Genomic DNA, 12,564 nt, shown 5'->3' on the forward strand with positions numbered 1-12,564 from the left:
ACACTAGCATCTTATTTGGTTACATGGAAATTAACTTGGATGAATTTTATGGTGATACTAGGCCGGAAATTATGTCAAATTTTGAGGGGGAGCAAATGGACCGCAATGTTGTCAAGATAGATGATCAAGCACACATTGAGTTAGAGGACATATCTAAAAATGTTGTCTCCCTAGGTGATGAAAAATCAGAAGATTCTATGGACAACAGCCCATTTGTGTTTGAAGGAGATGGTCAAAAACCATTATCACTCCTTGACTTATTGGATATGTTTTTGGTCAAAGAGGACAAGCTTGTCCAAGTGTTGACGAGGATGGATGATTCTTCCAAATTGATTGAGGATCTCATGAGGAAGATTGTGATAGAAGAGAGACATGGGAATGCATGTGGTGTCACAAGCCCTCTCTTACATACTTTTTTGAAACTTTGAAAATGATAAAATATGAGTATTTGCAACTATTAATGGATAGAGATCTAGCAATAAAATTTGGGAAGGACAAAGAGAGTGAGGTAGATGAGCTATACCTTCAATTGAGCTTAACACATTACTCCATCCACAAAGCTGAAAATCAAACGAGTGGAGCAGCCACTCATGAAGAAGATAACCGTGGTTCAAGGGCACAAGAAATCACCCAAATCATTGAAGAAATTTATAAAGTGGGTAGACGTGAAGGAAAACAATGTAATTCAATCACGTGTTCCTCATCTAAGACTTTCTACGATGAAAAAAATTCTATGGATCAACAAATTGATGAGTCTAAAAATTCTGATTTTTATGAAAGCAGCTGTACATCTTCACATGAGCACGTGATTAGTGATCCAACAAGTGAGGATAATTCAGAGATTTCAATTAATGGTGAACCTTTCTTTTACAAAGACTTTGACATAAGCGTGGATACTTATGGTGGAGTCAAAAGTTCAGATTTATCCTTAGCATGCTATGAGGAATTTTTCAGCTTACCCAGAGATTTTTCACCCAACTCTTATGAGATGGCCATGGCCTACTTGTTGATTGGTGATTTTCCTTGTTGGTATATTCCAGCTATTAGTGATTCGCCAGTGTATGTTAATAGTATATTCGTTGATTCTATTTGGCCTTCAGGGGTCAAAAAGTTATTTGTAGATGAGTGGGGAGAACATACACTACCCTACGTTCCACATGAGGTGTCTACATTTTTTATCAAGCAGTGTATTGAAGATAGTACTAGCATTCATGATGTTGGTGATTCACCAACCACCCTTTCCCTTATCCAAGATCATGTTGATTGGGTGATTGATGATCCAAGTGTTAATAGTATTTACGTATGGTGGATTACGCTGTGTGGTTACACGGTCACAGGATTATGATCTCTGTGTTTCAACCTTCTGACACATTAGAGTTCCAGAGATTAGGATTACTCCATTTTCACCAGGGTGATATAGTGGTGGAGTCAAATTGGCCGGATCTGTCATTGTCATCGGTACAGATATTGCAGGAGTGGTACGGTGGTACAATGGTACTGATATTTTAGAAGCTAGTTAGTGATATCTCAAACAGCGCATGAGTTCTCACTTGGGATCCGGGTGGAGCATCCCTATGTATTGCCTTTTATTGGGGAGCTAGGTGCAAAGTTTGGTTGTTATCATCTTGGGGTGGATATTGGTATATTGTTGAGTTCTCATCCTCACTTGACTATAGAGGCTCACAGGGTCACTCATGGAGCAAGGCATTCATTCTGACTGAGTGTATTGGCACACAAGGCAGCAGCACATGGTAGTTGGTGTCCCTTTATGGTGAGACTTGGAATCCTGGCATTCAGTTATTTGGCACATTGATTCTTATTGTACTATTTCACCATTCTGAGTTTGGGAAGATGCATGTCGGGGTAAATCAGCTGAGGAGTAGAACCTCATTCTCGAGGCGAGTATCGGATCCTGGCATTTGGTGTCTGTAGGTATGAGCAGATTGCTTGAGGGCAACCAATCTTTGAGAAAGGAGGCTTTGTAATGTCCCCTTTTTTTGGGACATTATAATTTTGTGTTGCCAGCTCAATTCGTGTAGGTTTCAGCAGCAAAAAGGTTCTTTACAGGATTCAATTCGAGATTTTCCCTAGACATTTCTAGTTTCAGACCCATCAGAGCAGTTTTGGCAGGTTGTCTGGATGCTTACTATTTTTAGTAAGTAAACAGAGCTCAGTATTCTTGATATCTCAGTGTTGGTTTGGAAGCATCTCGCCAAGAGCTTTCCAATAAGCTATTGCACGTGCTTATCCGAGTTCGTTTGATCAGTTATTTTAATGCCTGATGATTATATGGTTTACTGACTAAGTGACTATTAAAATTCATTTAACTTGTCACTTTATTTTTATTTTTTTAAAAGGGTACTATGTTCACTTAAGTGACTAAAGGAAAAAAAAAAAGGTGCTTTATCCCAAATTGCTTAAAAGGGTGTGCATCACATTGGGAAAGGAGATAAAGGTACAAGAAGCTCCACATGGGAAGTTATGAAGATATAATATTTAAAACAAACATTAATTTGGGAGCTGGAAACAATTACTAGTTATCTCTTCAAGGACGTAAACCCTTAAAGAAGTTTTTGGAGGTTGGGCGCAAACTTAGCCTTCTTACAGATTTATCTACATTTCCTATCTCACTATTATTTTTGTTTATAAGATTGGATTACTTGGATTGTTGCATGTTATTGTATTGCTATTATATAATACAGTAATGTATTTGTCAGTTATTTGTGTTAATTCTTGGTTTATATATGTACTTCTAAATAGTGGAGGAATAAAACAAACTTTTCTGAGTTTTTCTGTATGCAAATCTGTAGGTTGCAAATCGATTAAAGTTCTCGAATTTATATCACATATTGGCTTTCTGTTCAGTTTTAAATCTGCACGTTTTTTTATCAAGGGTTTTTAGTATAATATCCAGAAAGGGATATTTCACAGTCCTAGCCTTGGTGATGTTCTTGCCCATGTTCATGTTCTTTCTCTTACTTCTCTTTCTTTTTCTTGTTTTCTTTTGCTCTGCTCTTTCCAAACACCATTTGGTGTTCTTCTTGTTGTTAGACTCCTTGTTTGTACACTTTCAGCCCCTTAGACCCTTTTTGCGGTCTCTTGTTCAACATTAATACATTTATCTTATCTTATCTGTTTGCTAGTATTGTGGATGCTAACTTTGTCATTTTTCCTAATCTGATTTATGCAGTGACAGTACCAAATAAAAATCAGTGAATATTATATAGTCTTTTGTTATATGCAGATCACTTGTGATCAATATCTGCTTGCTAAGTGGTCTTCTTTTGGGTATATAGTATGATGTAATGGGCCTCTGAATTGTTCTTCTGTACTGAGCCCGTGTCTACGTTGGTAGCATTTTGCACTTCTCCTCATTGAACTCTCTGGTGTTCTTAATAATTTATATCAATTCAATAAAAAAAGAGAAACAAAATTCTGTTATCACCTTCAAAATGCCAATACAAGGAGACAACCTCTAAATGGAGCATATATTATAAATATTCAAGGTGCCTTGTAACCGAGAAACCATTAAAATATATAGAGTTTTGCCAAAGGTAACTCCTACTAGCCCATACATGTGAGAACTATTTTATTCTAACTAGTGATATAACCTACAAAGCATTTCCACCTTTATTAATACTACCTAGGTGGTGTCTTACAACGCACATGCACCAAACTAATACTAGCTAATAAATAGTAGGATGGGTTACATAACAATGGATAAATATTAAAGTAGAACATTTTATTGTTAGTTAAAACAGTCAACCTTTCTATCTGAAGTTAAATATTTCTGTAGAAAATAGTGGATAAAAAAACAATTTGAGGATGAATACTTACAATTTCAGGACTTGCACATGTCAACTTGTTTATACGTTTTCTGATAAAATTTGTCTGAGTCATTTTCTCAACATACTCTTCTATTTGTATTACTGTGTCGAAATGCTGGAGCAACTTTATAAGGTTAATTCTCCTTAGAAAAGGTATTGATGATAGTAGATCGTCCAATTTTTTTCTTATTACCTGTAGACAATACACATTATTTTTTCGTAAACAACACTCATAAGAAATTTGAAAATCTTCGACATGGAAGTAAGGAAAGAAATGTGATAAAATGATCAACTTTGACCTACTAACAATATCTGATAACAGTGACTATATAGGTTCAGCTTTTTAAACTAAGCAAAAATACATTAACGTCTTCATCTATGAGATAAAATTGTGCTTCCAGTCTTTTGCACTCGTCCAATGCAATCTGCAAAATAACAATTACAAACGACAAACTAAAGATATCAGCAATGATGACTTCCAATATGAATACAATAAAGGTTTGGCAAGAGACAGTCATTGAAAAGCCTCTCAAGGAACTATAAAGCCTACGTAATAAACACAGATGTAAAGACAATGAAAGATTGCATATATTTTTATTTTTTTAAATGAAACTTCCCACAAGTAACAACAAAGCCTAGATATTTATTTCAATGTATATTAGAAATACTAACTATCACATCAATCATTCTGTCTTGTACAGGATAGGGATCCTAGTAATGAAAATAAGGTTTTTTAAAATAAGTTCACAACTATTGTATGCAACAGTAGTTCATAGTTATAAGTTGTCAACCTGAAATATTCTAACGCAGATCGAAGTCTTCAAATGTTGCAATAAACATATGTATTTGTATTTGAAGCTCTAATTTGGTGTTTGAATCGCCATTCCCTAGCATCTCATTTAGTCTAATAAGCTCAAATTGTATGGAAGATCTATAAGATTAAAGGACTAAAATGGGAATAGCCTTTCTAAACATTTGATTTAGTTTTCAAGCAGTAATTTAGCATGCCCACACCAAATTGACCATCAAATGTACACTCAAAACTCACTCAATCAACCCAGAAGGAATATCTACAAGTTGAATCATAAAATTGTATTAAAATTGTGAAAGCAATATATACACATGGCATTTTCAACAAATCTGAATATGTTACCAATGATTATTTAATCATGAAAATGAAAACTTGGAACACACACAATATCAATATTAAAAACATTCAATAAAGAAGGAAGCTTTCGCAATTATGACCATGAAATCTTTGAAAGGCTCAATGCCAATACCACGTAGCATACGATATCTTAAATGAGAAGAAAAGTAACGCAGTTTCACACGTAGAGTGCCAAGAAAGCACCATGAATCCAAAAGAAGCTTAAGAACGCTTGGTTGGTAAGATTTAAGATGCTGCAGAGAATGGAATCGCCTATAGCACAGCTCAACCTGCAATGCAGGGGGAAAAAATGGAATATCTTTGAGAAATAATCAGAAAGCATACCTTTGTCTAAGAAATAGTTGTTTATAATATAACAAATATAGTTCACAAATTGCCCTCCTTTTTGGCATAATGATCTTCATAATGCTGGTCTACCAATTAGCTTATACTGTTAAAGAACTTAATCATGACGACTTCTACTGAAAGGAACAACCAAAGGTGCAGCCTCATTAAAAAGATGGACTAATATGATATGTATTCCCTCTATTTTCTGTTAAAAAAACTTTACAAAAAAAATGTTTTATGATCCATGATGTCAGAATGCAATTATATATTTGAGAGTCAAGTTACATTTTAACAATTGATTTTATGCATTTAGCTGTAATGTGTACCAGCATAGAAGCGTCTAAAACCAAGAATACTATTGATAAATCACACTCGCTTTGAGTTTTTCTATGGCATGAGGTTCTTAATTATGGTGATCTACCAATTGGCTTTTAAAATTAAACAAGTTGTCGCTGATGATTTCCACTCAGATTCTTGAGTTATGAGGATCGTTGCAAATGTAATAGCACTCCCTAATTGTCTGTATTTTCTAAAAGCAGTGATCCCTACTATATTGAGAATAAACCAAGAAGACACATGCCCCTTCATGGGACATGTCTATTTATTAATATAATAACAACTTAGTTATATATATATAATTTTCATTAATGATTATTATATATAATAGTTTAGTCTCTTAGGTTTATCTGACTGAAGCTACTAAACATCAACACTCCCTGTTAGCTAGGGAGGATAAACATGGGATTACCTCAATGTAAAATCAGGAATCGCAAGATTTAAGGATATCTTCGATCAAAAGATATCCACCATTTAGATATCATCTAATGATATCAAGAGTAATGGCCTCAGAGTATCAGTCACATGATATTCACCAAGTACTCAAAAAATGTACATAGATAATATTCCTCAATCATACTTACCATAGAAATATTCATGGTCTACTTACGGAACTTAATCCACCATTCAAGTGTTAGCATGAATGTTGATGATATTCCTTTGGGGGAGTATCCTAGCATTGTTGGAGCATTGGAGAGATTGACAGCACGACTATGTGTTGCATTCATGACTATGTTTGTCATTTATGTCAACATACTGAGAAGATTGGCAGGATTGAGGTCGTATAGATCGAATATTGAAGATGAGGTGAAGCGCAGTTGGGGACATGTTCTACAATATGTCTTGATTCAATAGTTAAGTGCACGTACAAAAATTCGAAGACTAGTAACAGTTATTTATGATTTACAGAAGACAGTTTGCAGACAGAGTTCTTGATAAGTGGTTTCTGGTAATTGGATTATATCTCCTAATAGGGATAAATTTGATTAAGAGCAATCAGGCAGAGAAAGAAGACAGTCTGATGATGACATTAGCAAGACCACAAAGTCTGAGGTCGCATGTGTGAGAAATTGTGAAGACTATGAGTCAACAATGTTTTGTAACTATGAAAAGATGTAATGAAGCATGTATCTTCATGAGGTCCTATTATAATTGTAATTGGAAAAGCCTCAAGGCCGACTCAATGAATTATTTTGAGGACATAGTATAAAAGAAAGTTATTTTTCTGGTGATAATGTAATGGTTGATGGAATTGATCAAGTGTATGTGATACGTAAAAAAGATTGGTAAATGCGAGTGATGCGAGTTTGCAGATCTAGTAGTCAAATCTGAGAAGTGTTTTGGTGTGGTATTGGTATGGTAAGAAGACAAAGCAAAAGTTTAAGTTGTTGAGATCAGTTGCTTTTCTAATATTCTGAAAGGAATAATACAGAGGTCAATTGGACAGTGAGTTCGGTGGTCTTGCCCTTGAAGTTGTTTGGACAGTGGCTCCACCTGCCTTCAACAACTCCTAACAAGGTTGGAATCTCCTAACAAGGAGAGGGACTGATATGTACTGAATGTATTTCATCGGCTCCTAACAGAGTCCATCCTCATACAAGGAACTTATATATTAGTATATCATTTTGTGGGTACCATCCCCACCAGGGTTTTCCCTCTAATCAATAGTTTCCCTAGTTAACATATCTAAAGTTATTGTATATGTGTATCTTCTTATGGTTACTATTGATATTGATCACATGTTTAAGATTTAATAAGGTTGATAAAAGTTGTATTAATTTGATAATTGATTCACTCCCCTGCCCCCTGCCCCCTGCCCCCACCTCTTAGTTGTCTTGGTGGACTTTACTTTCGAACAATTGCTATCATAGCATCGAGCCCTTGAAGGAAAAGCTTAACAACTTAAGGAGATCAATGGTGTATTATTTCCAAAAAGAAAGTCCTAAGTTTGATGGAGTTAACTATGACAACTAGAAGGAGAAGATGAAGACACATCTACTATGCACGGGTCCAAAATATTGGTTGATCACTAACAATGGCAAGACTATAGTTGAAGAAAGTAAGCTTGAGGAATGTTTAGAAGCTGAAAGGGAATTGTTCATGTACAATATGCTTTCCAAGTAAGCACTTTTGTTTGCTCTTCCTGAAAAATGAGTACAGTCATGTAAAATATTTGGCATTATCTAGTGAGATTTTGGAAAGCTTTGGAATCTAATTTTCAAGGTGATAAGAGTGATAAGCGAATCAGATTGCAAATTTGGATTTGTTTATTTCAAGAAGCCAAAATGATGGAAGATGAATCTATACGAAGTTATATTGGCAGAATATCAAAAATTGTTGCAAGAATTAAGGCTTGTGAAGGAACTAAGGATGAAGATGAGGTCATATGGAAACTCTTGAAAACTTTGACACCACCATTCAAACACAACGCACATGATTGAGATGGTAATACCTTGTATATTTCTATAGAGACTCTTCTTGGAAGATTGGAAGCAGCAGAAGTAAGTTTGAAGCGGTCTGGAAATTTGCCAAGAGTGGAAACTGCTTTTAGTGCACTAGGTGTTCATCTTACTTTGTCAAGGAGTACAAGCACCAATGGAGATTATGCTAGTAGCAGTAGATCAAAGATCTGAAGAAGACAGAAGGATTGAAGAAGTAATTGCCTTGCTTAAGAAGAGAGAACCAGATGGTAAGAATCCTTTAAATGTTGGACTTGTAATGAGTTTGGTCATTATGCTTCTAAATGTCCTAAAAGAGTAAAGAAGTACAAAAAGAATTTCAAGTCTAGAAGGCATAGAGAATATTTGTATGCAAATGATGATGATGAATCAGATGAAAGAGTTCGGAGTGAAAGTGATGATGAGTTAGGATTTGTTGCTATAAAAGAAGAAAATCCTGAAAAAGAAATCAGCAAAGAGAAAGCCCTAGTATCATAGGTTGAGAAGAAAGTTGATTGGATAATAGACAATGGTCGTTCACATCATATGACTCGTGACATGAATAAGTTTGTTAAGTTCAACAACCATGATGGAGGAAGCGTTAGAGTTGGAAACAATGCGGCTTATCACATTAAGTGAATGGGATCTATTACTCTTGATGATAAAACTAACACTGACAATGTTTATTTTGTTGATGGACTTAAACATAATCTTTTAAGTGTTGGATAGTTGGTTTACAAGGGATATCAATTATAGTTCACAGAGAAGACATGTATTATCAAGGATAAGAATGGTAAGATGATTGGTACCGGCACAAGATCCAGAGGTAATGTTTGTCAACTAAATACTACAGAGATGACATGTTTGGTTACTAAGGTTGACAACATTTGGTTGTGGCATAAAAGGTTTTGTTATTTAAACTTTGATAATATTGTGAAAGCAAGTAGTAAATTTGTTGTGAGGGATTTGCCTAAAATTGTAAAGCCTACTAATGTTGTGTGCAAAGAATGTGTTATGCCTAAGGAGATAAGATAAGATAAGATAATAATATTAATGTCCACAAGAAACCAACAAGGTTTATGGGATTGAGCATACAAACAGAAGAGCTGGCCAAAGTAGAAGCACAAAACGGTGACTGAAAAGAACAAAAGCAAGAAACAAAACAAGAGAGAAAACAAGGTAAAGACTAAGGGTCCTTCCTTGTCACAAAGAAATCAGTAATAGAGGGGTAAACCTATGAATGATCCATACTCTTAGAATGTCGAGGAGAAAAAAAGCTATTTTCCTAGCAAGAAGTTCCGTACAACAGCGAAGTTGGAGATTGTCCACAAAAATTTGAGTGGTCCTACAAAGATGAGCATTCTACAATTAAAGGTATTTTATGATTCTAGTTGATGACTTTACTAGGATGATGTGGGTAACATTTCTTAGAGAAATATCTGAAGCATTTGAAAAGTTTATAGTGTGTAAGAACAGAATTGAGAATGAGTTTAGATTGAAGATTAAATGTTTAAGATCTGATAGAGGTGGAGAATTTACTTCAAATGAATTTAACACCTTTTGCGAAGTAAATGGGATTAAAGGACAGCTTTCAGTTCCTAAAACACCTGAGCAAAATGGTATAGTTGAAAGAAGAAACAAGTTTGTAATTGAAGCAACAAGAGCTATGATGTTTGAAAATAATGTATCAAAGACATTTTGAACAGAAGCAATTAATACAGCAATGTATATAATGAATAGGGAGCAGATCAAATAAAGTATGAACAATACTCTTTATGAATTATGGTTTGGACATGCACCGTCAGTAAAGTATTTCAAAATTTTTGGAAGTAAATGTTATATCCAGAGAGATGGTGACATTGGTAAGTTTGATGCAAAAAGCGATGTAGGTATGTTCCTTGGTTATTTATTGAAAAGAAAAGCTTATAGATGTTTTAATAAATTGACTAAGACTATTGTTGACAGCGCAAATGTGAAAGTGGATGAGAAGTTTGGAATTCAAGAGAGAATACTTGATTATAATGATGATGAAGAAGTTAATCTAAGACTAATCATGAGAATCTTGAGTTGTTTTATGAAACTAACAATGATTTGCAAAATGATATTCAAGTTGTGGAAGAGAGAGAGGAACTAAGATTTGGACCTAAACAAGAAGTGAGAGTTAAGACAGTGACACCAACACCAAACAAGAATTTGACAAAGAATCACCCTGTTAATCAGATTATTGGAAGCAAAGATAGAGGAGTTATGACAAGAAACAGAGTACATGAAGAGTTGTGTTTGGTTTCTCAAGGTGATCAAAGAGTGCAGATGAAGCATGTAAGGATGATCATTGGATTCAAGCAAAGTGGGAAGAACTAGATTAAATTGCGAAGCATGAACATGGGAATTGGTCCCTAGGCCTAAGGACAAGAATGCTATAGGAACAAAATAGGTCTTTGGAAACAAGATGAATGAACAAGGTGAAGTTGTGAGAAATAAAGCAAGATTGGTATGTAAAGGATATTCGTAGCAAGAAAGTATAGATTATGAGGATATATTTTCACCTATTGTAAGAATTGAAGCAGTAAAAATGTTCTTGTCTTATGCAGCAAATAAGAAATTCAAAGTGTATCAGAGGGATGTCAAAGTCAACATTTTTGAATGGAGAACTTGAAGAAGTCTACATTGAGCAACTTGAAGAATTTCCTATGACAAAAGAATGAGATATGGTATGCAAGTTAAAGAAAGCATTGTATGGACTAAAGAAAGCACCTAGATCCTGGTATGTGAGGTTGGATAAGTATTTGGCAAAATTGGGTTTTGCTAAATGCACTGCAAATAGTAACTTATATTTGAAAGAAACTGAGAATTGTTTGTTGATTATTGTGATATTTGTGGATGATATAATCTTTGGAGGCGACAATCAAGCAAGTGACAAATTTGCTGATGAAATGAAGAATAAATTTGAGATGAGCATGATTGGAGAGATGAAGTATTTCTTGGGTTTGTAATTTGTACAGAACAATGATGGTATTTTCTTATCACAGACCAAGTATTTGAAAGACTTGTTGAATAGATTTGGTTTGGAAAGTTGTAAGTCTGTAGGTACACCTCTAATAACTAGTGACAAGTTATCTAGTAAAGATGAGACACCTATAGTTGAGCAAAAGAAGTACAGATCCATGATTGGAGGTTTGTAATATCTGACTCACACAAGACCAGATATAGAAAATATAGTTGGTATAGTAGCAATATTTCAAGTTGATCCTAAGGAATCACAACATGCAACAATAAATAAGATATTCAAATATCTGAAGGGTACACCTGATTTCGGGTTGTGGTATGATAGATCAAATGACTTAACTCTATTGCATATAATGATGCGGACTGGGCAGGCAGTATGTATGATAGAAAGAGTACAAATGGTGGAGCATTTTTCCTTGAAGGAAGATTGGTTTCTTGGCTAAGCAAGAAACAAGACTGTATTTCATGGAGTATAGCAGAAACAAAGTACGTAGTAGCAACAAACAATTGTAATCAGATCATGTGGATGAAACAAATGACGAGGGATATTGGGATAGAGTTTTCAGAACCATTGTGATAACACAAGTACAGTATGTCAAAGAATCTTGTATTACATTCTAAGACAAAGCACATATGGATTAGGTATCATGTCTTGAAAGAAAAAAATTGCAGAGAAAGAGATCAGATTGGAATATGTTAATACAAAGGAGCAGATTTCACGTATCTTCACAAAGCCTTTGCCTAAGGTTACATTTGAGTATTTGCAAGGTATGCTTGCGGTTATGCCCCTGTCTACTTCTAAGTAGAGGATGCAGAGAATGCATCACAGAGCACTATTGTTTATCTACACTGAATGTTGATGCTTCCTTTATGGAGGAGTATCTATGTTTGAGCAAAGCCATGAAGGACTCTTGGTAGCTGGTATTGAACAGAGTCTTTGGACACTTGAGTTGGTTGAAAACATTTGAGTAGTGGACTGACATAATGATGCCTTTGTCATTGATGTCAATGGGGGAGATAATGCATGAAAAACATCTCCTATGAATGGGGGAGAGTAAGTGCATATGAAAATATCTCTTGAACATTGGGGAAGAATGCATACACAATGGCAGATAGATATATCAATGACAGAGGCAAATCGGTGGGAGCAGCAATTGTTCCTAAGAGATTCAGATTTGATTGATGAAGAGGATTCGAAATGATAAGAGCAGCAGCAGCAGTAGAGCAGTATGTTGGATATTCTTGGAACCTAGATGTTTTTCATATATGTTGTCATCAATGCCAAAGGGGGAGATTATTTGTATGAATCTTGCTGATATTCCTTTGGGGAAGTATCCTAGCATTTTTGGAGCATTGGAGAGATTGACAGCATGACTGTGTGTTGCATTTATGACTGTACACGGTAAAAGAACGCATATTCATGAAACTTTAAAGTAGAAGGCAAATGGACTGATGACAAACT

The 12,564-nt window shown here is 35.0% G+C and overlaps 1 protein-coding gene across 7 annotated transcripts in view; it reads right to left on the minus strand.

The window, feature by feature from the left end:
- Window positions 1-12,564, minus strand: part of LOC149561117 (uncharacterized) — a 123,195-nt gene that overhangs the window by 15,666 nt on the left and 94,965 nt on the right. For 5 of the 7 annotated variants that reach the window (XM_089824965.1, XM_089824963.1, XM_089824964.1 and 2 more), the window contains 3 exons: window positions 5,076-5,264; window positions 4,190-4,252; window positions 3,838-4,020 (listed from right to left, as the gene is read on the minus strand). In XM_089824965.1, coding sequence (XP_089681091.1) covers window positions 3,838-4,020; window positions 4,190-4,252; window positions 5,076-5,264 — 435 coding nt within the window. The remainder of the gene's footprint in view (window positions 1-3,837; window positions 4,021-4,189; window positions 4,253-5,075; window positions 5,265-12,564) is intronic. The other 2 variants (XM_089824968.1, XM_089824969.1) reach the window with 1 other exon arrangement.

Source organism: Cupressus sempervirens, chromosome 4 (genome assembly GCF_028749045.1).
Source record: "Cupressus sempervirens isolate cs-2001-9-10 chromosome 4, ASM2874904v1, whole genome shotgun sequence".
Taxonomy (NCBI): Eukaryota; Viridiplantae; Streptophyta; class Pinopsida; order Cupressales; family Cupressaceae; genus Cupressus; species Cupressus sempervirens.